At 46.4% G+C, this 27,890-nt stretch overlaps 1 protein-coding gene across 1 annotated transcript in view; it reads right to left on the minus strand.

Annotated features, from left to right (window-relative positions):
• Positions 1 to 315: 315 nt before the first annotated feature.
• The window catches only part of alpi.2 (alkaline phosphatase, intestinal, tandem duplicate 2), a gene marked incomplete at both ends in the record, with an annotated part of 38,614 nt that continues 11,039 nt past the window's right edge, over positions 316 to 27,890 (minus strand). The window contains 9 exons of the mRNA XM_084308460.1: positions 316 to 596; positions 11,153 to 11,269; positions 12,050 to 12,240; positions 12,744 to 12,882; positions 14,616 to 14,685; positions 17,774 to 17,896; positions 20,065 to 20,237; positions 22,005 to 22,179; positions 22,890 to 23,005. Of these exons, the coding sequence (XP_084164586.1) occupies positions 316 to 596; positions 11,153 to 11,269; positions 12,050 to 12,240; positions 12,744 to 12,882; positions 14,616 to 14,685; positions 17,774 to 17,896; positions 20,065 to 20,237; positions 22,005 to 22,179; positions 22,890 to 23,005 (1,385 nt within the window). The remainder of the gene's footprint in view (positions 597 to 11,152; positions 11,270 to 12,049; positions 12,241 to 12,743; positions 12,883 to 14,615; positions 14,686 to 17,773; positions 17,897 to 20,064; positions 20,238 to 22,004; positions 22,180 to 22,889; positions 23,006 to 27,890) is intronic.

The following is a 27,890-nucleotide window of genomic DNA, read 5'->3' on the forward strand; positions in this document are numbered from 1 at the left end:
AACCTGCATAGCGACACAGCCACAAATACACCTACAGAGCATGTGACTAAGAAGACGAGAAGGAATGTGCAAAAGCCTATTTGACAACAATTCCTATTCACAGGAATTCATAATGTTTTTTTTTTCTTCTTGTGAAGTAATACATTTGAAATGTAAAGCCTTCACGAATCAAGCAAAATAGGGGAACAACAAGGTGAAATAAAAATCAAGATTTTGTGTCAAAGTTCGCCATTCTGTCTGTGACTGACTGGGTCTGTTTTTATAGTCGTCGCAAACCGAAAAGGTTAAGAAGCGCTGCTCTACAGCGTCTGGGGATCAGTCGGAGCCGAGGGAGAGGAGAGCGAGGAGGAGGCCCGGGAGGAGCAGCAGGCTGGGCTGGAAGGCTCCGGCGTGGCTGGGCTCCGGCGGCTCCAGGAGGCAGTCTTCGTAGGGCTCCAGGCAGGCAGCGTAGGCCATGGCGTGAGCGATGTAGCTCTGCTCTTGAACTCCGTGGAAGAGGTGGGCCATGGGGCCTTTGGCGAAGATGGCCACGTCCTCTGAACCGTGGGTCTCTGAACCCATGGGGACAGGAGCCTGCTGACGGTAGTCATCACCGGCTGGGGGGGGGGGGGGGGGGGGGGTATAGAAGAAAAGCAATGAGATTCATCTTCTTGGACCAATCCTTTCTCAGGCATATTTAATCCATGCACATCATCGGAGGTATGTACTGTTCCAAAGGTATAACCACAACCACTATATCTATAGGCATAAGAAGGTCTAAGGGCATGCTTTCTCATCTGTAAATGAGATTATAGTAAAATATCAAAAGTGAGAATCTTCCTCCCAAAAAGTAGAAAAGTGATATAGAATAGTCAAACCTTAGCTTCTATTTTTCAATGTTGATTTGATTCGTCAGCCTGGGCCATTGATTGGTTGATTGAAAACTTTATTAACAGATTGCAGAATGGGTACAATACAGTACAGCTCAATACACACAATTGTTAACACTTTAACTGCCGGGAACGTGTTTAGGCGTCTTTCCTAGCCATGCTCAAGTTGCAGAGGACGCCGTAACTCGTCTTTGATATCAATATTTCAAAAATCTGTGATCGAAATCATATTTTCTTTCCGGAGCCCTGAGATGTACTGGTGAGCTCCCATCAACTGTCTAACAGTTCGAGAGCGCCATCTGGTGGCCGATCGGCAGATCGGCCAAGAGGGAGGGGCGCGCCAAACAGGAAGTGCTCATCCATATGTGCTCCGGGCACTCGCGATCGGTAGCCGGACTCCATCTCAACACACTGGATGATCAATCGCTCGCCCTAACTCAATAAACAACGTTATTTGGACGTATATAGTATTATACAATCTGGAAATGGTTCATCAGGATCAACATCCCATAATCGAAAACGGTCTACTCCACGCTGATCGTCCAACGGCGAGAGGAACATACGGTAAGATTCAGCGTTATATTCTAACGTGTTCCATATAAACTGCTATGATGAACATATGACCCACTCTGGATGAATCATCTAACGCTGCCCACGGAATTATAAATGATCACCCGCCCATCCGGTCATCATCAGATCATACGTAGATCATTCTAGAAGTACATCCAGTTGAAATTTTTCATCTCGCACAGATTCCTACCAAACTGTATTTGAGCATCAATATAATGTATTTGGGGCTATAAATCACGTTCTGAAGAAAGCTGCAGAAAACGATAAAAACATACTTATACTTTAGACCATATTTTAGTATGAATATGTGAATGAAAAAGTTTAACGTTGCTACACCCTGAACAATACATATAGGACATTGAATGGGCCCTAATAATGCCAATCTAGCAATAGAATTTAAAAAGTTATAGCCCTGCAAAGAAGGGGAACTTCTCCATGTTAAATAGAGCTGGCAAGGGATGTGTAACTGAGGGGTACAATTCCCTGACTGTATTGTTAAGTATGGTATTAAACCACTACCGCTTGTACTTTAACTTCTGGCCATCCAGTACATGATATAGATATGATGAACACTTTCCCACCTGATGAAACGAAGTCCACACAAATGTACAAATCGAATATTTAATATAGCAAAAGGTATATACAACGTTCACTTGTTTACACTTATGATTTGAAATGCACTTGTATGGCAAATGAGTATTCGTAGGTAAATCAACATTGAATGTCCAATCTCTGGTTACGCAGGGAGTAAGTATACAACCCGGTTCTTTAGGGAACTATAGCGATGGTACTTAAATGATTATAGCTGGATACACTAAGGGGGGGGGGGGGTCCCGCTGGTTGTAAGACAGTAGGAGGGGGGGGTTAGAAGAGCCGCTGGCGGTATCCCATCTGGCCGACGATTTCTTGGGAGAATTCAAAGTCTTGAACACGGTGCCCACAGAACCTCGGTCCGCAGATGAATACAGCTGGACCCTCTGGTGGACGGTAGCTGCCGGTCCACAACGGAGAGACGTGAGGCGACCTCACTGGTGTAGAGCGCCGTCTCACCTGGACTCCTCTCCGGGGGGTAGTTCCAACACTCAGCAGTGTTGGCCGTTATCCATGGAATAATCAAAGCACCCAAAGCATAATCCAAGCCGTGGAAGGCTCGCCGTCGTCCGGGTAAAGTAATCCAATGTACAGGTCTCCTCGTCCTGGCCCGGAGCTCCTCGGATGCAAGCACCACTAGTGGTCTGCCCAGCCTGGTTAAGACTCCAGATAACGTCAGGAACGATGGGGGTGCTGCTCACTTTATAACTCTAACCGACGATGCACCATACATAATAGACTATTATTAGCTTAATAGAAATACGTCCAACTCGACGGTATAGTGCCAAACTATGACAATTCAACTATTAATCCACACGATATCTCAATGCCTATTCTGAGGCCAAGTAGGCCTTACTGCACCACACGTGCGTCGTGGGTGAGGCTTCGCGTCTGTTACTTAGTTGGAGGGTAAAGAACTAATGGACTAAAAGAAAGTTCTACTTTACTCGCGCCATATATATATATGCGCTGTGAACAAATAGTACCATTCGTATTTCGCCAGACGTATTCCTACGCGGAACCGGGCTTGCCACGACATGTTGGGCGGCACGATTGAACTTGAACCTAGGGGTATGGCTGCTGGCGCCAGGTTCTCGTCCAATGGTAGAATGAAACTATTATGGGCTGTTTAGTAGACTAAAGGGATATTCAGTGCATATTGTACAAGGAATATACAGGGGATATCAAACGATATACAAATACTATTTAAATATATATATATAAATAAATATATATATTCGGTTTAATCTGATCCTTCACAACAGCCGCCCCCTAATTAGTCCCACCTAATTAGCTAAGCAGAGACAGATTAACCGCACTGTCTACCACTCAAGGTCCGCTGTAAGGGTCAGTCAACTCACAAAGTCATGGGGTCATGGTCATCATCGATAGTATCTGGGAGTCGGGGCAGTTCTATTAGCCTCGCCACGGGTCGTGTGTAAGTGTCGAGTACTTCAGCTGCTCGGACCTTGCCATCGGCACCGGTGATCACTTTGCTTACGCGGCCAGCCGGCCACATAGCTCTGGGTAGTGACTGGTCGATAATCATGACGACTGTTCCTTCTGTCAAATTGTCTCTCTCTTTTACCCACTTCTGGCGGGTCTGTAGAGATGGTAGGTAGTGGAGTAGGAAGCTGCTCCAAAACTTGTCAGCTAGTACTTGACTGTACCTCCACATTCTTCGGCCGTTCGCTTCTTCAGGCCTGTACATTGTCTGGGGTAGCGCGGGGTCCAGCCGCCCCATTAAGAGTGTGTTGGGGGTGACTGGGTCGACATCTGCTACATCACTGGAGACGTAACCGAGGGGCTTTGAGTTCAATACTCCCTCGATCTCCGTGAGGACTGTCATTAGGACTTCTTCCGCCACAGTCTGGGCCCCAAGCACGGCGTACAGGGCTGTCTTTATAGAACGTACTTCTCGTTCCCAGGTTCCACCGAAGTGGGGTGCGTTCGGGGGATTAAACTGGAAGTCAATCTGGGATGGAGCGAGGTGGGTCTTAAGTTCTGGGCCCATAGCTTGGAAGCTCTCTCTCAGCTCTCTTTCTCCGCCTTTGAAGTTTGTCCCGTGATCAGACAACAATGTAGACGGTTTTCCTTTCCGTGATGTGAATCTTCGGAAGGCCATAAGGAATGAGTCTGTGCTCATGGTCGGAAGGAGCTCGATATGTATTGCTCTGGTGGTCATGCATTTGAATACAATACCCCACCGCTTCTCGGTTCCTCTTCCTCTCTTTATATACAACGGGCCAAAACAGTCCATGCCTGTGGAGTGGAATGGCTTGTCGCCGAGTCGGAGGCGACATGGGGGTAGGTCAGCCATCCGTGGTATGCTGGGCTGCGCGCGCCACTTTCGGCAGTCTAGACAGGTTCGCTGGAAGCGTCGCACCGCTTCTCTTCCTTGAAGTATCCAATAGCGACGTCTGATCTCCGCGAAGACTCTCTCTGCTCCTGCGTGGTGTACATCCTCGTCGTATTTCTTTATGATCAGCTCTGTGACCTTGTGTCGGCTGTTCAAGACTATCGGGTACTTAATGTCATCCGGTAGATCGGGGGCTCTCCGCAGGCGACCACCCACTCTGATGAGATTATGGGCGTCACTCTCGGGTGCCAGGTGGAGCAGTCTGCTGTCTGATGGGACGGGCTTTCCTCCCTGTAGACAGTCTAGCTCATCGGGGAACGAGTCTCTCTGGGCTCGTTGTAGTAGAAGAAGTTCTGCTTCTTCGTAGTCAGCTGCTGAAATGTCAGTGGTGGACTGAATCTCTGGGTGGTGCCACAGGAATGTCTTTTGCTGCGCACTCTCTAGGGTAATGCAGTCATCTATGTTGGGGTCTGTGGAGGCGACTGTGCTCAGTCCACAGAACATAGGTTTCTTGTTCTCAGCCTCCTCGTTACTTGCTTCCCGTGGGGTGGGCGTAGGCCACTCTTCTTCCGGGAGCTTGAGGAATTCTGGTCCGTCACTGTAGATGTTGCGACGGGTGAGGTCATCCAGAGACATTCCCCGGGTGATGACGTCAGCTGGGTTGTGTTTGGTGTCCACATACCGCCAGCTCGCTGCTTCTGTTAACTCTTGAATCTCGGTGACTCTGACTCCCACGAAGACTTTGTATCTGCATGAATCAGACTTGATCCATGTGAGTACTGTCGTGGAATCTGACCACAAGATTGTTCTGTGCACCGGAATGGTGAGTTCACGTTGGATTAACGTGGCTAGATGCGCTCCTGCTAGGGCTGCGCAGAGCTCTAGACGCGGGATAGATTGTTGCTTACGTGGGGCTATTCTTGAGCGAGCCAGGATGAAAGCAGTGTGTATCTTTCCTCCCTTCTCTTGGGCACGCAAGTAGGCCACCGATCCATAGGCTACTTCGGAGGCGTCGCTGAAGACGTGTAGATCAATCTTGCATGTCTCTGGCCTCACTGTGGATGGGAAGTAGCTGCGGCGTATATTGACGCCTGGGAGTGAGCGGAGTTCCGTCTCCCACTCTCTCCATGTTGAGGCAAGGTGTGCGGGTATTGGGTCATCCCAGCCCTGGTCCTTGTCCCATAGTGCTCGTACAATCATCTTTGCCCTGGTGGTGTAAGGTAGAATACATCCCAACGGGTCATATTGTCTGGCGAGTGTTCTGTACACACTCCGTCTGGTGGTCGGTGTCGCCGTCGACCTTCCCTGCTCTGGAGTCAGGGGTTTGTGTCTATAGTGGAGCGAGTCTGTTTTGAAGCGCCAGACTAGTCCTAGTGTCATTTCTTGGGCTTCTCCTGGGATGGTCGCCATCCAGGTCTCGCTGCTGGCAGCCTTGTCCGCGGGGGAGAGGCTGCGCAATACGTGCGGGTCACTGCTGGCCCACTGCCTGAGATCAAAGCCGCCTTTGATCAGGGAGGCGCGTAGCTTGATTAGGAGAGCCTCGGCTTCTTCTTGAGTCGAAACGCTTTGTAAACAGTTGTCCACGTAGAAACTGTTCTTCACACTGTGTCGGACCTCTTCATCGGCTGTTGGGTCCTCTGCGACGTGTTTCTGTAGTGCAAATGTAGCACAGCACGGGCTGCATGTGGTTCCGAAGGGGAGTACTTCCCACTGGTAGATGGCTGGGTTCTCATCTCCGATCCTCTCTCTCCATAGGAACCGCAGCAGGGGCTTGTCCTCCTCCACTAGTCTCACCTGCAGGAACATCCCTTTGATATCCCCGCTGATAGCCACCTTGTCCTGGCGGAAGCGCAGTAGCACGCCTAGTAGGGAGGGGCCGAGTGTGGGGCCGGGCAAGAGCTCTTTATTCAGATTTTGGGATCCGATCTGGTAGCTGCAGTTAAACACAATGCGATCCTTGCCGTTGTGGTGGACCTTGTGATGCGGCACGTACCATGATTCGGTCGTCTGATCGGCCTCTTTAATGTCAATCTTTGTCACGTGTCCCGCTGTGATTAGCTTCTCAATCTCAGCGCGGTACACGCTCTCTTGAGCGGGGTCTTTGGCTAGGCGCCGCTCTGTGTTCAATAGATAGCGCTCCGTGGCGTCTTTCTTTGCGTGAAAGGTGGGCATTCCCTCTCGCCTCCGGAGTGGAGTTGCGTATCTCATCACTCCGCCGACTGTGACTCTCTTTGTCCCTTGCTCGAGTAGGTTGATGGCGTAAATGTCTTCTTTAGAACGAATATCTTTCTTTTCGTTCTTAAAGGGCATTGTCTCTAGTGTCCATAGCCTCTCGACATGCTGCAGGAGAGTGGTGTCTTCTTCTGTCGTTCTGGAGTGGAGGCAGCTAGTGGCTGCTGTTCGGTTGAGAGATTTAGCGAGGGGGCCTTGTAGGGTCCACCCTAGGCGGGTCTCGACTGCTGCAGGACAGCCTCGGGATCCTGTATGGACCCGGTCAATCGGGACTATGAGTTCTGCATGGTCGGAGCCTATCAGCAGGGTCGGGGTAGCGCCGTCTATGAGCGGGATAGGTAGTTGTCGCAGGTGCACATATTTATCCATCAACTTGGCGATAGGGTAGGTGTACTGCGATAGTCCTATTTCTTGGCTGGTGAAAGCATTTGTAATCCTATACCGTCGCTCTGGCTGCCCGTTTGCTGCGATAGTGAAGGAGACATTCTCGCCCTTTATCATCTTTAAATCTCTTCTTATTGTCCGAATCGTCATTTGGTTCTCGCTCCCCCGCAGTCCCAGCTGGGCCGCAGCGGACGCGAGCAGAAGGGTCTTCTCTGACCCGTCATCAAGGACGGCGTAAGTGTCCATGACTTTATCTTGGTAGCTCAATGTCACACGGACTACCTTTAAGAGCACTTGGGCGCCGCTGCTGCTGGCGGGGTCAATGTACATGACACTTGCCTTGGTGCCGCTCGATGGTGCAGGTGAAGGCCGTCTTCTGTTACTGTCGTGTAGTATATCTAGATGGGCTCCGTCGCACCGACTGCACCTTTTCTTTAGGCGGCATTCGGCTGCCATGTGTGGTCGCGCACATCGGTAACAGCGCCTGTTGGACTTTATCCATTGACTCACTTCTTCTGCATTCATCTTTGTGAACAGGTCACATTGTGACAGCCAGTGTTCTTTCTCACAGTAGGGACACACCATCTTCCACTTCTCTTTTCTCGAGGGGGTACTGTGGCTCTTACTGCTCGGTACTGACTCTGATTGGTGCATGACAGTCACCGATCTTCTTCCATCATTTATTCTCCTGGGTCCCTCTCTGGAGCTTGGCGTGCTCCGCCCGAACGTATCCAGCCGTAAGCTGCTGACTTCTCTCGCCAGGAAGTCGGCTAGATCAAGGAGGGATGGTTCGGGGCCGTTAGGATCCCGGTAGTCCCTCTGCCGCCTAAAACGCTCTTGTCTTGCGGGTGGCAGCTTCTCCAAAATCCTCTCGACGTTAGAGTTGGCGTATAGCTCATGCATGCCCTTTTCCCGTTGCGCTCCCAGCATCCCTACCAGGGACTGCACTTTGATTGACAGGTCGTCTAATGAGCGATTGTCTGTTGCTGGGGGTAGGCGATCAATATGCCTTATCTCTTGGATTACGTAATCCCATATACGTCCATATCTCTGGTCCAGCGCGGCTAGGGCCGCTGTGTATGGGGTCGTAGAGGTGGCATAGGCTAGCGCTATATTGTGCGCTCGCGGTACTTTCAGGTGCTTCAGTAATATTGCATACTTGTGGCGTTCATCAGCGACATCCACCATCATTGTCTCTAAGCACATCCGGAGCTCCGTGTACTGTGCTCGATTCTCATAGGTGAAGTCTGGGAACGACGGCGTGGCAATGTATGACGCCGTGGATGGCTGATACATCGGCGAGCGTTGGGGGAGAGACCTCCTAGGCGAGTCCCCTCTTGCGCCTCTCTGTGGGCTGGTACCGACAGGGTACCATGGCCCGCTGGTCCAGGTGCTATTCCTCGGGGCTGGTCGTGCGTCGTGCTCACCCGTGAATAGAGTCGGGGGTCTGTAGCGCAGCGCCGCGGGGGTATAGCCTGGGCTGTACTGGACCTCCTGGTCCGGTGGAGTACTGTGCTGTCGTCGGGCTTGGTTCTCCTCCTCTCCCTCTTCTTCCTCTATCAGGTCTTCCAGATCCTGTAATCGTTTATTTAGCTTCTCCGCAGTGTATGCCGCTCCTTCCTTGTAGCTGGGTCTCGCTTGGACCGGTCTGGGAAGGGGGTCTGCGGGGGGTATAGGCTTGGTCTGTTGGTCAAGTTCAGGGTCGCTTGCTCGGTTAGGAGACGCTGCCCTTGACTGTTGTCTCGACGAGTTCCTTGAACCCCTGGCGGAGGGAGAGGGTGTTGCCTTGCGGATCAGCTGCTCCATTAGCTGCGCTTGTAACTTGTCGCGCTCGACTTCGCGCTTGGTGAGATCTGCTTCTCTTTGGGCACCGGCAGCGGCGCGCTGGGCGTCGGCCCGGTCTCTTGCCATATTCTCTTCCGTCTGAAGGCGTCTCATCTCCAGGCGTGTGCGCTCTTCTTCGCTCCGTTGCTGTGCTTGGAGTCGATCGCGTTCGCCCTGAAGTCGATCACGTTCGGTAGAGGCTGTCAGGCTGACGAGGAACGCCTGTTGTAGCAACCTCTCCGCTTCGCTGGGGGAAGGCGGTTGTGGAGGTGAGCCGCTCCTGTGTGAGCCGCTCCTGGGTGTACTCGTTGGGGAGTCCTGGAGCTCTATTTCCTCTGCGCTCTCCTCCTCTTCTTCCGTGCAGAGTTCTCTCTCTGTAGGGTTGTCTTCCTCCCGGGGCTGGTCGGGGACTACTTCTTCGGTAGTGGCGGGGGGTAAAGGCATGTCAGCTCCCTCCTGGTCCCCACCGTGAGCTTGGTCAGTTACATTAGAACCTACTAGGGCCTCTGTGGTCGGGGAAACCTGGTCGTTAAGGTCAGACATAATTTTACTTTCTACTTTTACCGCGTTTACTGTTTGTCGAAGGCTAGGTAGTTGACTGACAGCGTAATCCTCTAAGTACTGAGGTGTCTGTCGTCTGCGCCGCGGGCGTTCTACGTTAGGAGGACCGTTTCGTGGAGTGTTCATCATAGGCCATTTTAATATTAATAACACTATATTAATATTACACTAGTTACCCTCCGGCTCGAAGGACCAATTGTAACTGAGGGGTACAATTCCCTGACTGTATTGTTAAGTATGGTATTAAACCACTACCGCTTGTACTTTAACTTCTGGCCATCCAGTACATGATATAGATATGATGAACACTTTCCCACCTGATGAAACGAAGTCCACACAAATGTACAAATCGAATATTTAATATAGCAAAAGGTATATACAACGTTCACTTGTTTACACTTATGATTTGAAATGCACTTGTATGGCAAATGAGTATTCGTAGGTAAATCAACATTGAATGTCCAATCTCTGGTTACGCAGGGAGTAAGTATACAACCCGGTTCTTTAGGGAACTATAGCGATGGTACTTAAATGATTATAGCTGGATACACTAAGGGGGGGGGGGGGGTCCCGCTGGTTGTAAGACAGTAGGAGGGGGGGGTTAGAAGAGCCGCTGGCGGTATCCCATCTGGCCGACGATTTCTTGGGAGAATTCAAAGTCTTGAACACGGTGCCCACAGAACCTCGGTCCGCAGATGAATACAGCTGGACCCTCTGGTGGACGGTAGCTGCCGGTCCACAACGGAGAGACGTGAGGCGACCTCACTGGTGTAGAGCGCCGTCTCACCTGGACTCCTCTCCGGGGGGTAGTTCCAACACTCAGCAGTGTTGGCCGTTATCCATGGAATAATCAAAGCACCCAAAGCATAATCCAAGCCGTGGAAGGCTCGCCGTCGTCCGGGTAAAGTAATCCAATGTACAGGTCTCCTCGTCCTGGCCCGGAGCTCCTCGGATGCAAGCACCACTAGTGGTCTGCCCAGCCTGGTTAAGACTCCAGATAACGTCAGGAACGATGGGGGTGCTGCTCACTTTATAACTCTAACCGACGATGCACCATACATAATAGACTATTATTAGCTTAATAGAAATACGTCCAACTCGACGGTATAGTGCCAAACTATGACAATTCAACTATTAATCCACACGATATCTCAATGCCTATTCTGAGGCCAAGTAGGCCTTACTGCACCACACGTGCGTCGTGGGTGAGGCTTCGCGTCTGTTACTTAGTTGGAGGGTAAAGAACTAATGGACTAAAAGAAAGTTCTACTTTACTCGCGCCATATATATGCGCTGTGAACAAATAGTACCATTCGTATTTCGCCAGACGTATTCCTACGCGGAACCGGGCTTGCCACGACATGTTGGGCGGCACGATTGAACTTGAACCTAGGGGTATGGCTGCTGGCGCCAGGTTCTCGTCCAATGGTAGAATGAAACTATTATGGGCTGTTTAGTAGACTAAGGGGATATTCAGTGCATATTGTACAAGGAATATATAGGGGATATCAAACGATATACAAATACTATTTAAATATATATATATAAATAAATATATATATTCGGTTTAATCTGATCCTTCACAACAGGATGGTATATCATGAATTTAATCTTGGGCAATCAAAGTGTTAAGGGGATGCAGACCAGAGAAAGACTTTCGTCTTGTTTACATTAGGGTCCCCCATTTTCAATTCATCAGTTGTGCCACCAGATGGTGCTGTTGTATTACCTTCAACAGCCATGACTGTAAACACAGACTTACATGCAACTGACTCGTTCACATCTGGACGAGTTCCATTGACTATCTGGTATCCTGGTCCGTTTCCATAGACAGCCGTGGTAAAGCTTTTATCATCGTCAGCTAATTCACTCGATATTCCTTTAAATCAGAGTGCAAATTAAATGTTAGTTGGTTCTAAACTGTACTGCAGATTTGCAGAATGAGATGATATTCACTATTTAGTGAAATAATCTCCTTATTGATAACCATATCTGCCTTTAGCTGTACACTCTTTAAGAGGGATATGTTGGAATAACACATGTAGCGTTGTCCCTAACTAAACACACAATAACATCAACACTGTGTTAAAGCAACAGCATAAGGTTGTGTTGTTTTGGAACACATCTGCGTGTGTGCAGTAAAGCACATCAACACAATGTCAACACATCTGTTTTAAGAGTGTAACCATGGTTGAAAAGGTTCCTTTCCAAATGTAATCTTTTTCAGATTATTGAACATTGATTTGTAATCAATAACATTGGGTTACACACAATTAGTGATGTAGGCCAATCGTGTTCACTCTTTTGGATTACGTTTCCGTTGAAGTCCGTAGAATATGAGGCTAAACAGATAATTGATTGCAATTTGATTATATATACTGTATACTTCCAATTTCAATTATTTTCTTATCTTAATCCCACAATGAAAATGCCTTTTTAACTTAATGCATGCATTTTAGTAATCCAACAAATAGCCACCTCCTTTTCAATAATAAGTGTAATCTGATCTGATCTGATTACAGTAACTGCAATGGATTACAATGACTATTTTTTTTTATAATCAGATTACTCAAATCCCGTTACATGAACACACACAAAACATCCCAGCTATACTCTGAAGACAAAGGAGTAGTACTCTATGTGTATGTGAGCATTTTACCCAGAACAGGGTTTCCTCTGCGAGAAGATCCTCCAAAGGCGAAGACGTGTGAGTGGTCAGCGGTGACCACAGACAGAGTGTCCAGCTCACTGGTAATTTTGGCCGCCCGCTCGATGGTCCGGTCAAACTCCACGGCCTCAGTCAGGGCCCTTTTGGCCACTCCAGCGTGGTGGCCGTGATCTATCCTCCCCCTTGAAATCCAAAATGACAGCCAATCACAATACGCAACAAATAATCATTTGCATCCCCTTTTCGCATTATATGAATTGATTTTGATCATTTACTACAACTGTAATTTCTATTAAATTTATTCAATAAATATCAGGCCATCAAGTTCCTCAACCTTTCACACTGAAAGCTTGACAAAAGAAGATGACGTACTGTATCTGCGAACTACAATGATCCATCAAGAATGCTTCACTTAATTTCTCATTAGCCTACTTCACGAGGGATGATGTGCAAGACTCTCTCTGTTACATGTACAAATATATTAATTAATATATTAATTAAAACAGTGACATTTATGTTTTAATCAAATAAAGTATACAGTATTATTCTTGTATTCGTGTTTTGCTTCATCCCACATGGATTCTACACACCTCTCCTCCTGATTCAGCTCAAAGTTTGACCTGCTACATGAGCCGGTACTTCCCCTCTTCCTGATGTGACACAAAGCCCTACAGATAAACTATACTCATCTTCCACAAAGAGGTAGTATCCTTTGGGGTTCTTGCTAAGGATCTTGATGGCCATCGCCGTCATTTCAGAGAGAGAGGGATCCATGGATGGGTCACGGTCAATCTCATAGCGACAATCGCTGGGCTCAAAGAGACCTATACATGCACAGGGAAAGGAAGCAATTGTGTGACTGCTCCAGTCACCATCTGTGGTATATAGATTTGTATAGAAAGGATATAAGATTAAACTGTAGTCTTCTACAGCAGTGCTGTCCTAGCCTGTTTCTAACCTACAGCAGTGCTGTCCTAGCCTGGTTCTAACCTACTGTACAGCAGTGCTGTCCTAGCCTGGTTATAACCTACAGCAGTGCTGTCCTCGCCTGTTTCTAACCTACAGCAGTGCTGTCCTAGCCTGGTTCTAACCTACAGTAGTGCTGTCCTAGCCTGGTTATAACCTACAGCAGTGCTGTCCTCGCCTGTTTCTAACCTACAGCAGTGCTGTCCTAGCCTGGTTCTAACCTAGTGCTGTCCTAGCCTGGTTCTAACCTAGTGCTGTCCTAACCTGGTTCTAACCTAGTGCTGTCCTAGCCTGGTTCTAACCTAGTGCTGTCCTAGCCTGGTTCTAACCTAGTGCTGTCCTAGCCTGGTTCTAACCTACAGTAGTGCTGTCCTAGCCTGGTTCTAACCTAGTGCTGTCCTAGCCTGATTCTAACCGAGTGCTGTCCTAGCCTGGTTCTAACCTACAGCAGTGCTGTCCTAGCCTGGTTCTAACCTACAGTAGTGCTGTCCTAGCCTGGTTCTAACCTACAGTAGTGATGTCCTAGCCTGGTTCTAACCTACAGCAGTGCTGTCCTAGCCTGGTTCTAACCTAGTGCTGTCCTAGCCTGGTTCTAACCTACAGTAGTGCTGTCCTAGCCTGGTTCTAACCTAGTGCTGTCCTCGCCTGATTCTAACCTAGTGCTGTCCTAGCCTGGTTTTAACCTACAGTAGTGCTGTCCTAGCCTGATTCTAATTTATCCTTTTTGGGGGTTTTTGGTGATCAAATATTGAATATTGAACTATAATAATCAGTGCAGGAGCTCACTTATCCTTGAAAGACACTTTTATCACTGACTTAAAAGGCCCATACATCTCCATAAATGTTCAGGGGGGAGGGAATAAGTGCTTACCCTACAGACCCCAAGAAGTGCTGTATATTCTGTATTGTTTAATATAAATGCATTTTTTATTCCAATCCCGATTTGTATTTGAGATTCCCAAATCCCATCGGACTTGACTTCTCCGTGTCCCTCAGTGAGTGTAATACCAGCATTCAACTGTATGCGCCACATCGGTTTCTATCATCATCATCATAATCATCACCACCCACGCTATGCATAAAATATATAGGTCCGCGGAGAGGCACGCTGAGGAGGCCGTGCAAACTGCAATGGAATATGGGGCATCTCTCTCTCTTTACCTAATATTTTGATTCTATCCTGACATTTTTCAATTGGAAGGGCAGTATATATGCGTAATGGTAAAAAAAAAAAAAAAAAAAAAAAAGGGCACTTTTTTGATGAGGCTCAAAAAGGCAGGTGCTCAAGCACCCCTTGGCCTCTATGTGTGCACGTGCCTGCCGCATGGCTTGCACTGAGAAAGGACTTTATCCGGTAAACATCATCATCGGTGGAGCTAACGTTCCAAAGATATCAACTATCCCTTTAAGATAAGATAAGATATTCCTTTATTGATCCCCTTGGGGAAATTCAGGCATCATAGCAGAATGGGGGAGGGCATATGGGCAACAAGGTGCAAGATGAGGGTATGTATGCCCTCTCAGTATTTACCCTGCAATAAATATAGTTACAATATATATATAATCTAATCATTTAATATCTAATTCGTACCCATGAGGAAGTCTGTCTTCTGAGGATCGACAGCATCAAAGGCAGCCTTGTTCCACACATATCTGGCATTCTGTAAGTCGAAGATAAAGATAAATAAATTATTCACCTCAAAACAGAAAGAAGCATTTCATACAAAAGTATTCTGTATTTCTGTATGACAACTAATAAAGAAACTTGAAACTTGAACTTGAACAAATAAGCAACAAAATGTTTAGGCTGTGATAAGAGCATATTTTACTGGTCACTTCAAATCAAGAGGTTGTTGGCCATATAGTAAATGTTGGGTATATTTTGACTATAGTAAATGTATATGTATAGTAAATGGGATATATTCACATATTCTTGAAGAGTTTTTTATGTAGATGGGAGTAAGGAACGTTCTTAAGCCATTCTAAAGCAGAATGTAGTTCTATATAACTAAAAACTCATATTTAACCGTTGACTAGTGTTCTAGTACTCATATACAGAACACAGTCATCAACTAGAGAATGAAAACCTTTCTTACATTCCTATTTAAAATCTTTGTTGGTGGGGCTACTCATCTGTTTATATTTGCATTACGTATTGGAGCTTCAATGGTCAGCCTAGTACTAGGACTGTTGCTCATAACTGATTAACAATCTCACAATACAAAGCTGTGAAGGCTCCCTGTGAATGCCTTTAGGTGGCAGTGTCATCACAGTATGGGCCAATTAACAGTCTGGATTACTTGTCTGTTTAATTTGAGAAGAACTTTCTGGAAAAAATATAGTTTTCATTCATTTGTTTTAGCAAGCAAGTTGTTCGCCAATTTACTTTTAACTATAATAATTAAAATAATTACTCAATAACCAACTAGGCTGCAGTAAAAAACTTAAAACCAGATTCTCAAACATAAACATAAAGACAGACAACACGCTCATCACAGAAAAGCTGGATGTAGCAAATTACTTAAATAGTTTCTTCACAAACATAGCCACAACACTGGTAAACAAACTACCATCCCACTCAGGGCATTATGGGGTAGAACACATAGTAACATACTACAAGAACCTAGGGGTCCACAAAGACGACTTCAAACTGGAAATGGTAACAACAGATGAGGTACTCAAAAAACTGAGCGCCCTCCAACCCAACAAGGCCACTGGCCATGACAACATCCCCTCCAAATTCCTCAGAGACTCGGCAGCCGCCATCACCCCAGTCATCACACACATAATAAACCTCTCCATAAAACAGGGACACGTCCCCAAGGACTTCAAAATTGCGAGAGTGACCCCTCTGCACAAAAAAAGGCAGTAAATTAGACCCAGGGAACTACCGCCCTGTTTCTATCCTTACCTCCATCTCGAAAGTCATGGAAAAAATTGTATACGAACAGGTCGAAAAATACCTTGCGGAAAAAAATCTAATCTACGAATTCCAATCTGGCTTCAGAACATCCCACTCCACTGACACATGCCTTCTCTATTTAAACGACCACATCAAACAAGAGGTGGGCGCGGGCAAATACTGCGGCATGGTCATGCTGGACCTACAAAAGGCCTTCGACACTGTCAATCACACCATTCTGATTGACAAGCTAAAAGCAATTGGTTTTGATAGTCTATCAGTGAGCTGGATGCAATCCTACCTGGAGGGGAGAGAGCAGATGGTGGAGGTAAACGGTACCCTATCCCCCCCCCTCACAGTAAGCTGTGGTGTTCCACAAGGAAGCATACTAGGTCCGCTACTGTTCCTAATTTATGCAAATGACATGTCGTCAGCTTGTGACTGCAACTTGTTCCTGTTTGCGGACGACTCAGCCCTGCTGGTCTCTGACAAGAACAAGTTACTGGTTGAAAAAACCCTCAGCTCAGAACTAGGCAAAATCTGCATATGGCTCGCTGATAACAAACTATCATTACACATGGGCAAAACAGAGTCCATTCTCTTCGGTTCAAATAACAAACTCAGCAAGACCGACGGCTTCTCAGTTACAGTGGGTGACAATATTGTCACAAGGAAAGAAGATATTACCTACCTGGGTTCCATCCTAGAGGCAAATCTTTCCTGTGACAAAATGGCATCCAATGTAATAAAAAAAGTCAACCAACGAACTCGATTCTTGTACCGGATCTCCTCACTGGTAAACAAGAATACCCTGAAGACTCTAGCAGGAGCACTCATTCAAGGGTACTACGACTATGCTTGCACCTCATGGTACCAAAGCACCTCAAAGGCGCTAAAAACAAAATTACAAACATCTCAAAACAAACTGGTCAGACTACTGCTTGACCTTACTCCTAGAACCCACCTCACCCCTGCCCACTTTGACAACCTAGGATGGCTTAGAGTAGACGACAGAGTACAGCAACTTGCAATGGGCCTGGTCTACAAGATACACTACACGACCAAGGTACCCATGTACATGACAAAATACTTCCCAAAGGTCAGTGAATACCACGATCACAACACCAGAGGGAGCTCCACAAATCATGTTAAACCCAGATTCGGCTCAAACAAGGGACTAAACACGTTTCGCAATTATGCCACATCAATGTGGAACGCCCTACCCAAAGCTGTAAAGGAATGTGAATCACTACCCACTTTCAAAAACACTCTCAAAAAACACCTAAGGGACAACTCGAAACTCGAAACTGGCCCCTGTAAATGTCCGAACACAACCCCCTCCAATGTACAGTAAATTACCAAGTATGGTCTTGTCAATAATCCAATGTACAGTGTTTGTTTGTACAGGTGTACAGTGTCCCCCCCCCACCCCTCCTACCCAACCCCCCCCCCCCCCCCCCCACCCACCTCCAATGTACAGTCCCCCCCCCACCCCCACCTACCCAATCCAATGTACAGTGTCTACGTCTAATGTATATACTTTTTTCTTTCTGGACTCTTTTTGTATCACAAACAGTACTGTAATTGCAAATCTGGTATGTCATAAATGTATAGATGTAGCAGTACTGTCTATCGGTATGTCATGTATGTCACATATGTTACGATGAATTGAAAATGGGGGACCCTGATGTAAACAAGACGAAAGTCTTTCTCTGGTCTGCATCCCCTTAACAATTGTATGTATTGAGCTGTACTGTACTGTACCCATTCTGCAATCTGTTAATAAAGTTTTCAATCAATCAATCAAAACTTTTTAAAGCGCAAAAAACGAACAAAGCAACATTTACTTTTTTGTTCTTTAGCCACTCAGCAGTGAGATCCAGTCCGTCGTTGCGTTTTCCATAGGTTGAGTACTCTGGGTCTTGCTTGGACTTGGGGAACATGTACTGGCGACCTCCTCCAAGAATGACCTGAACCCAAAAAGACATGCTGGTTTAGCTTATTCTGTCTACTTTTCAATAGAGAATTAGGGAGTTTTGACAGCATGGGGAAATGATGAGTCAAATGAACAAGTCAACTAGAGTAACTAACTACTAATGATTATTTAAGTCATCCATTCATCCAACAATTATTTGATCAATTATTGGATGCATCTTAACAAATAATGTTCACCACATAAAAAACAGAAAATAATTAACATTTAGACATTTAGCTGACATTTTTATCCAAAGCAACTTACAAGTTCTGTACAACAAGTCAGCAGGAAGAGTACACCTTTTGCAGCTAAGGGTAAGTAATATTGTTTGTCAAACAGTGTCGAACTTGAGTGCTACAGACATGAGTGCAAATTAGCATAGTAGCATCCATATAGGCAATGTGGATTCCTTAGTAGCAAAGTACATACTAGTAAAATACAGTACAAAGGTTAGTTAGTATTTCTATTTTATTATCTTTTTCTTTTTCATTTCAAATATTGATTGAAGTAGTGTGTTTTTAGTCGATGACGGAAAATTGGACGGCTTCTCTTTGATTCATATTGTTTTATATTTCCATCAGACTTTGGAACATTTAACGCAACCGATGAAATTCAAAGCATCGATGCAGTAACTTGTAATCTATTGTTTTTTGTAAACAATTGATTTGATTTATTTAACAGGTGACACCCCCAGTGGCAACAGGGATGTGGAACCATTGTGATGCATGCGGGTTTGGACACTTTGATATCACTATTAACGCTTACATTTTTGTTTGTTTCACAAATGAAAGTTAAAGTGTAATTAAAATACAGAGCCCACCTCTCTCCAACTGGGTAGTGACTCACAGTCATAAGTCTCGTAAAAATGGCAACATGAAATGACCCAAGAATAGGAGTTGGCCCGGACACCGACTCCTGATATTGGAGTCGAGGTAGGAGCATTATGCTCTCGCCCTTTCTCTTCCTGCTGGCCATTGACTGGATAATGAAGACCTCCACAGCACAGAGAAGGTACGGGGTTTAAGTGGACACCTTGGACGCAACTGGACGACTTGGACTATGCTGACGATTTGGCACTACTGTCGCACACCCAACAACAGATGCAGGAGAAGACCAATAATGTGGCATCCACTTCTGCGCAAGTGGGATTCAACATCCACAAAGGCAATACTAAGATCCTCAAGACCAATGCAGCAAACAACACCAAAGCAATCATGCTGGATGGCGAGGCTTTGGAAGAAGTTGAAGCCTTTACCTACCTTGGCAGTGTTATCGACAAGCAGGGTGGCACAGATGCTGACGTTAGAGCATGAATAAGGAAAGCACGTACAGCATTTGTGCAATTATGGAACATCTGGAGCTCAAAAGAACTGACTTCCAACACCAAAGTCAGATTCTTCAACACCAATGTCAAGGCAGTCCTACTATACGGAGCAGAGACATGGAGAAGTACAGCTGCAACCATCAGGAAAGTGCACGTCTTCATTAACAGCTGCCTGCAGAAGATCATCCACATCCGATGGCCAGACACCATCAGCAACTGCGACCTCTGGCAGAGAACAAACCAGCTGCCTGCAGAAGAAGAAATTAAGAAACGCAGATGGCGCTGGATAGGCCACACCCTGCGAAAGCCCACAAGTACCATCACCAGACACACCCTAACATGGAACCCACAGGGCAAGCGGAAAAGGGGTCACCCAAAAAACACCTGGCGCAGAGACCTGGAGTCAGACACCAAGACCATGAAGATGACCTGGAACCAACTGGAGAGAACAGCTCAAGAGACAGAGATGCCTGGAGATCACTTGTTTGACGGTCTATGCCCCAGAAGGGGTAGCAGGCGTAAGTAAAGTAAGGAGCATACAGTATTGGCCATTTTGGTAACAGATTTCCTTGAAACTGATTTGACCGCTGCCTGCTGGTGCGTTGGGAAAGGGCCTCCACTTGTCACAAGCCTTATTATTGTGATGTCTAGCCACTGTGGGGAAGTCGAGGAGTCCACCCTATTTCAACTCCCAGAGTTCTGTACTTCTGTACTTCTGTATGACAACTAATAAAGAAACTTGAAACTTGAAACACTAACTAGGAGTCAAGGAGTCAAATATGTTGTGATCGGCTCGCCACCACTATACCCAAGATGGCCAGCCCCATTATGGTTCTTACGTCAATCTCCGTGTTGTGGACCATCTGGTAGGCGATGTCACGGCAGCCATTGGCGACAGCCTCAGAGGTGAGGTCGCTGTCACAGTACCAGTTTCGCTCAGCCGAGTGAGCGTAGCAGCCCGCAGGAGAGGCGTGCTGCACGCGGGCAGTGGACACAATACCAACCGACTTCCCTGAAATATACACACACACACACACACACGTAAAAAAAAATAGCGGCTGTATTCATGTCATGTGACCACAGCCTTAGTATGGTAAGCAGCCTTCATGTGTTTCTTTCTTCCAATATTGAACTCATTGTAAAGATATGTATTGTGTAAAAGAAAAAAAAAAAAAAAAACAGGGTTAAACTATTTAAATGTAAAACTTTTTAAGACCATATTGAATAGAATTCAATGCCTATTTCACGACCATACTGGCAAATCATTCTTTTTTGAAACAGCGGTTTTACAGACTTTGTTCCCCCAGTGGAAAACAATGGTTGAATAAAAGCCTGGGTAGTAAATTGTTTAAAAAAATTATTATTATTATATATTTTTGTATTAGATGCTTTATTAGATAGTATAAAATGTAGTATAAAATGTTGCCAGCTATGCCATTCCAGCAGTGTAATTGGAGGACCAGTATTTAAAGGTGCTGTACACTGCTGTCTATCTCTCTTATCATTGTCATGAAACTCTGTGGTCTTAACAGAGAGATATCAAAGGGCCTACCCACCATATTGAAACTCTGATATCAAAGAGTCTACCCATCGGTCTTAACAGAGAGACATCAAAGGGCCTACCCATCATATTGAAACTATGTGGTTTTAACAGAGAGACATCAAAGGGCCTACCATCATATTGAAACTACGTGGTCTTAACAGAGAGACATCAAAGGGCCTATCCATCATATTGAAACTCTGATATCAAAGAGTCTACCCATCGGTCTTAACACTTTGAGCGCCACTCACGGCTAATCTCGGGTTTACGATTGTGACGTTGAAAGCCACGTCACGGCTTTTCTCTGATTTCTTTTTTATTTAAATTTTTTAGCGATCTGAAATCATATGCATCACGCGAGCCTACCGTTGGAGATCCAGGGGCCGCCGGCGATCAGATGTGAAAAAAGCGCCCCCTATTCTCTCCCAGATGGTAAATCACCCTTTTGGAATGGACTCAATGAAAATGGATGGGAAAAAAAATATTCCAGTCCACGTTTCACTTCTCACCCATGCAGCCGGAGTTACCAGAGTTCATTCTGGAGCATCTGAGCCGCGGCAATCATGGGTTATACTGTACACACGTTGGATCAATATACTTATCGATTTTTTCGAATGGTGATCAGGAATTGGAATATACCATTTGGATACCATCTGATGTCAGGTAAGGAATCTATGTTATCAGTGTTAGGATAATCAGACTCGTTTTCACAGAGATATAAGGTTTTTTGTGATATGTGCTCTAGCTGTTTTCACTGTAAAAGCCATGAGGAAATGAGAGCAGCTATTATCAGCGCGCGGCTCGAACGTGCGTGCGTGCACATATACTATCGATCATCTAGCGTTTATTTGAAAACGATTCATAAATAGGCAGACAAATATCAACGTTCTGGAATATTCTAGTAAAAGGCGATTATCATAGAATGTGTTGTTTTTCACCTGAAAACGGGTGCTTTTCAAAATGCTATCAAATGGAAATGAAGCGATAAAAAACCAATCTGCCTTGACAACATTGACTGGAAAATTATTCTTTGATAAGCGATGGGCAGATTAGACACATAGCATAATTAAAAACATAGATTAGGCGATATTAACGTTACATGGGCCGTGGACCGTCGCATCAACGGGGTAAAAAGGAAAACACAGCCTGGCACTGAAAGTGTTAACAGAGAGACATCAAAGGGCCTACCCATCATATTGAAACTACGTGGTCTTAACAGAGAGATATCAAAGGGCCTACCCATCATCTTGGCGCGATGAAGAACGGACGTGACCGTGTTGCCAGAGGTGGCGCTACAGTTTCTACGCGGCACAGCGCCGGTGACACCCAGAGTTCCGTAGTTGGCCTTCACGCCACACATGTATGCTGTGGCTGTGGCGGCACTGTCTGGCATCTGCTGGTCTATGTTATATGTCTGCGGAGGCAGAAAACACACACACACACACAAAATATGGTAAATGGCAGTTACATGACTTTTACCATGGCAGTATCATGGTAAATTATTCATAACATGACCATCATAAAATTAAATGACCATCAAACTACCATAAGGCAAACTCAGTTACATTGCTGTCATCGTTATTCAATAACCGAAGCACCCTCATATCTATCTCTGTCAAGCACTAATGTACAGTTTTGCTTGTACAGTTGTACAGTGTCCCCCACCCACCCCTCCTACCCAACCCCCCACCCCACCCACCCAACCACCTCCAATGTACAGTCCCCACCCAACCCCACCCCACCTACCCAACCTCCTCCAATGTACAGTTTCTACGTCAAATGCATCTACTCTCTTTTCTGGACACTTTTTGTATCACAAACAGTACTGTATTTGCAAATCTGGTATGTCATAAATGTATAGATGTAGCAGTACTGTCTATCTGTATGTCGTGTATGTCATATATGTTATGATGAATTGAAAATGGGGGACCCTGATGTAAACAAGACGAAAGTCTTTCTCTGGTCTGCATCTTAACAATTGTATGTATTGAGCTGTACTGTACTGTACCCATTCTGCAATCTGTTAATAAAGTTTTCAATCAATCAATCAATCAATCAATCACTATGAAGGTACCATTGGGGTTATCATGACAATACAAGACATTATGGACACATCAGTGGAACCTTAGATAAGGCCAGGTGTGGGAAGGTGTCCATGGCCAGACTGAACTCCTCTCCGTTCTGCCCGGCCAGCTGCCCTTTGAGGATCCGAGTCGCCGTCACCGTGGTTATGCCCATGCCTGGAGACGGGCGGGAAAGAAGAAGACAGACCTGACTTTGAGATAACATCACTATCGAGAGAGAGAGAGAGAGAGAGAGAGAGAGAGAGAGAGAGAGAGAGAGAGAGAGAGAGAGAGAGAGAGAGAGAGAGAGAGAGAGAGAGAGAGAGAGAGAGAGAGAGAGAGAGAGAGAAAGAGAGACAAGGCTGCTCATTGTGCCCCATGACCCTTCACATCTATGTAGTCCATATTGACACCCGGCGAGAATTGATGAAGTATGGATAACGGAAAATATTTGAAAAGGAAATGTAATAATAGTTCTTCTTTTCTTTTTTTATTAAACATTTTGTGAGGATTGGTCCATTACCACACGCTTCCAGGTACCAATTACCTCCAAACACCTGAAGGGAGTTTCGGATCAGCTTGAAGGGAGCCCTTATATACTCGGGGTTTCTGAACGTTCATTGTCGGGTCGTTTTGCTTACCTCCGCCTGCAGCTTGTTCCTCCCGTGTTCTGCTCCCGTGTTGTTCTCCATTTGTTTCTCCAGTACGCCATGGAGTTCGCCGCTGTTGCTCCTCTCTGCTCCCGTGGACCCGCGCCCCGTATCTCACTTTGCCCCTTGGTGAGTTTGGAAAAATATTTTTGATGCTCTGTTTTTCCTCGTTTTTCCTGGACTCAAGACCTTTCTGTTTTTTGTGTGTTTCGTTAACACTGAAGAGGTATCGCCTTTTGTTATTTCTGGATTCAACTTTATTACTGGACTGCCTCGTAATCCCTGCGTTCGGCTATTGACATTCCTCTGTTTCTATGTTCCTCTCCGAGTGGATAGACAGTAAGCTGCAGAGCCGCAGAGCCAGAGGGCCGCAGCGCCACAGAGCCAACTCTGCTCTGGGCCGAGCTGCAGAGCCGCAGAACCCACTCTGCTCAAGAACATTCCCCCTGAATGCTTTATGTTGTTTTTTCGCTCTTTCTGTTTGTAAATAAATACGCCCTTAATTTTTGGCTAACTCTGAACTACCTGTCTGTGTCGTGCTGTTGGGGTTGTTTACAAACCATAACATAACGACCCAACCATGTCGACCCCAGCCGACACAGACAGTAGCTTTGGCGTTCCAGATCCAGCTGACCAACGACCACACCCAACATTTAGGTGCGGCTGCGGCTGCTGTGCAGGACCTCCGGGCCCAGGTCCAGCCTATTCAGAATTCTCTTGACACTCTAACCACCCAGCAGACTACCCAGGGTAATCAGCAGGCTGATATTCTGCACCAGCTACAGGCTCTCTGTGCAGCATTTAACGCCATGCTTTTAACCCCACCTGTGGCAGGAGTCCCAGCCAGATCACCACCCGCCGCCGCGACAGAACCTGCACCTCCCGACCTCGCTCCTCCGGAGCCCCATCTCTCCAACCCACGATTGTTCGACGGTAACTTCGAGGACTGTGCCACGTTCATCATGCAATGTGAGTTGGTTTTCATTCATCAACCCAGCCGATTTAAGACAGAGGGAGCCCCGAGTAGCTTACATGACTAACCTGCTCACAGGCCGAGCAGCACTGTGGGTTACTGCTTCCTGGTCAATGAGGGCTGATTTTTGTTTTTCATACCCAGACTTCGTGGCAGAGCTCCGAAGGGTTTTCCACCACCCAGCTCGTGGCCAGGACCCGGGAGCTCGGTTGGGCACCTTCCGGCAGGGCAGTGGCAGTGTCACCGACTACGCGCTGGAGTTCAGACTGGCCGCAACCGAGAGTGGTTGGAATGATCGGGCGCTTCATCTCACCTTTCTGAAGGGGCTCAACGACGCGGTAAGGGACCAGCTCGCGACCCGGGAAGAGCCCGATTCACTCGAGGCCCTAATCAGCCTCGCCATTCGCATATACGGACGCCTCCGGGAGAGAAGGCGTGAGAGAGCCCGACTGGGACCCCCAGACGTTCCCCAGACCCCCCGTACTCGTGACTGGACTGCTGACTGTCCTGCCTCCTTGGCAACTGGTGGTCTCTTTCCCTCCCGATCTGTGACCAAGGAGGAACCCATGCAGCTGGGACGCACACACCTTAGCCCGGCCGAACGGGAGTCCAGGCTCAGGTCCGGCCTTTGTCTCTACTGCGGCCGGGATGGACACCGTATCTTCAATTGTCCTACCCGGCCAAAAGACTAGGCTTGCCGGGGCCCCGGGAGATCCTAGTGAGCCGTTTTTCCTGTTCCCACACCCATGCACCTCCTAACCATCTGACGAGCGTCACCCTGGCCTGGGCGGACCAGCGGGTGACGGTGGGTGCACTCGTTGACTCGGGTGCTGATGAGAGTTTCCTGGACGTTGAGTTTGCCACCCAGGCCAACATTCCACTTGAGAACCTCGAGAGGATCAGCTTGAAGGGAGCCCTTATATACTCGGGGTTTCTGAACGTTCATTGTCGGGTCGTTTTGCTTACCTCCGCCTGCAGCTTATTCCTCCCGTGTTCTGCTCCTGTGTTGTTCTCCATTTGTTTCTCCAGTACGCCATGGAGTTCGCCGCTGTTGCTCCTCTCTGCTCCCGTGGACCCACGCCCCGTACCCGTTTTTCCTCGTTTTTCCTGGACTCAAGACCTTTCTGTTTTTGTGTGTTTCGTTAACACTGAAGAGGTATCGCCTTTTGTTATTTCTGGATTCAACTTTATTACTGGACTGCATCGTAATCCCTGCGTTCGGCTATTGACATTCCTCTGTTTCTATGTTCCTCTCCGAGTGGATAGACAGTAAGCTGCAGAGCCGCAGAGCCAGAGGCCGCAGCGCCACAGAGCCAACTCTGCTCTGGGCCGAGCTGCAGAGCCGCAGAACCCACTCTGCTCAAGGACATTCCCCCTGAATGCTTTATGTTGTTTTTTCGCTCTTTCTGTTTGTAAATAAATACGCCCTTAGTTTTTGGCTAACTCTGAACTACCTGTCTGTGTCGTGCTGTTGGGGTTGTTTACAAACCATAACACATTTGGACATGGCTCTCATTTATGAGAGTAATTTATTAAGTCAACAACTGAACCCTTGAGATGAAGATGAAGTCTGTTTTGAGTTTTGTGTACATTAGTATACAGTGTTATAGCACATGTTTTGTGTACATTAGTATACAGTGTTACATGCATGCATAGGCGATTTTAGCCTCTGCGAGCAGGGAGGGCAAAAAAACGACTTGACAGAAACAGTTGAGAAGGAGTCAGTGTGCGCCGGCGCCGTGCTGATTCTATTGCAATTGGTGGATTAAGAATACATTTTTAAAGGTAGTTTAAAAACCACTTAAACTACCGGGCAAAAATGGGGCTATTTTTCTTATTTATTTGACGATTGCATACCCAAAGTAATTTCTGATTTATTCTACTTTATACTTAGAGTAACAGAGGTTTGAACACACTGAAGTAAAAGTTGTGTGTACTCACATTTCTGTTGACTTGTTGCCAGATGCCTGTTTTTAAGTTCCAGCTGAGAGGTAGGAGCTGGAAAACATAATGGTTCCATAGCCTGAAGTCTTATCATACAGGTCCAAAGTTTATAAAAATCCCATGGAAAAATTGGGATGGGAGAAAAATCACAGAAAAAGGAGGAGAAAAAGTAGATTTTTTTTTAAATCCCACGGAAAATTAGTGTTTCACAAAGGTTTTTGTAATGTGTGTACCGGCAATAATTCAGCGTGATTATCCAAAATGGCCGTCCATTCATTTTTCCTCTCTGGTCAAAACAAAGGACTTCTTCGTCTTCTTGTGTCACCTTCCCCATCAGCTGTGACTGGTCAGTTCAGGACTGTTCACAACCGGACGTGGTCACTCGTCCGAACGGCTTGTCAAATGACGCTTGCCGGATGTTTCGTCTTTTAACTCGAGAATGGAATCACGCTATAGGTTGAGTGAGGTGACGATCAAAAGGCATCAAATTCAACTTTCCAACAATGTTGCTCAGCAAAAGCGCAGCCCGGAGCCGACAGACGAGGGCAAAGTGACGCGACGTGCGATGCTTAAGAGGTTAAAATAGACTTCTGTAAAGACAGGACCTCTGTCAGAAAAGTGGCAGAGCAGCTGGGAACCGTTCTAAAAGACTGTGAAACAGACAAGAGAAGTAATAAAAGATTGTATTAGATTGTAGATTACCGTCCTTTTATAAACTGAGTAATAAAGTATCAGAGTAAACAGTTATTTTGTTAAATCGAAACATCTGGTCTCTGGGTCAGACTCAACTAGTTGGGCCTATGGATGTTGGACCTCTTGTTTAACTGAAGAAACAGCTGTGTAACAACTCAAGAGTGGGATAGAGGAGTATCTCCCATCGGTGGATATGTGAGAATAGGATACACCCACTTGAAAAGGTTGATTGATTGATTGATTGATTGATTGATTGAAAACTTTATTAACAGATTGCAGAATGGGTACAGTAGGTACAGTACAGCTCAATACATACAATTGTTAAGGGGATGCAGACCAGAGAAAGACTTTCGTCTTGTTTACATCAGGGTCCCCATTTTCAATTCATCATAACATATATGACATACACAACATACAGACAGTACTGCTACATCTATACATTTATGACATACCAGATTTGCAAATACAGTACTGTTTGTGATACAAAAAGAGTCCAGAAAAGAGAGTATATACATTTGACGTAGAAACTGTACATTGGAGGAGGTAGGTGGGGGGGGGGGGGGGGGGGTGACTGTACATCGGAGGTGGTTGGGGGGGGGGGGGGGGGGGTTGGGTAGGAGGGGTGGGTGGGTGGGGGACACTGTACAACTGTACAAGCAAAACTGTACATTGGAATATTGACAAAACCATTCTTGGTCATTTACTGTACATTGGAGAGGGTTGGGTTAGGACATTTACAGGGGCCAGTTTCGAATTGCAGTCTCCGTAGGTGTTCTTTGAGAGTGGTTTTGAAAGTGGTAGT

The sequence above is a fragment of the Notolepis coatsorum genome (genome assembly GCF_963971535.1).
Source record: "Notolepis coatsorum genome assembly, chromosome: 2".
Lineage (NCBI taxonomy): Eukaryota > Metazoa > Chordata > Actinopteri > Aulopiformes > Paralepididae > Notolepis > Notolepis coatsorum.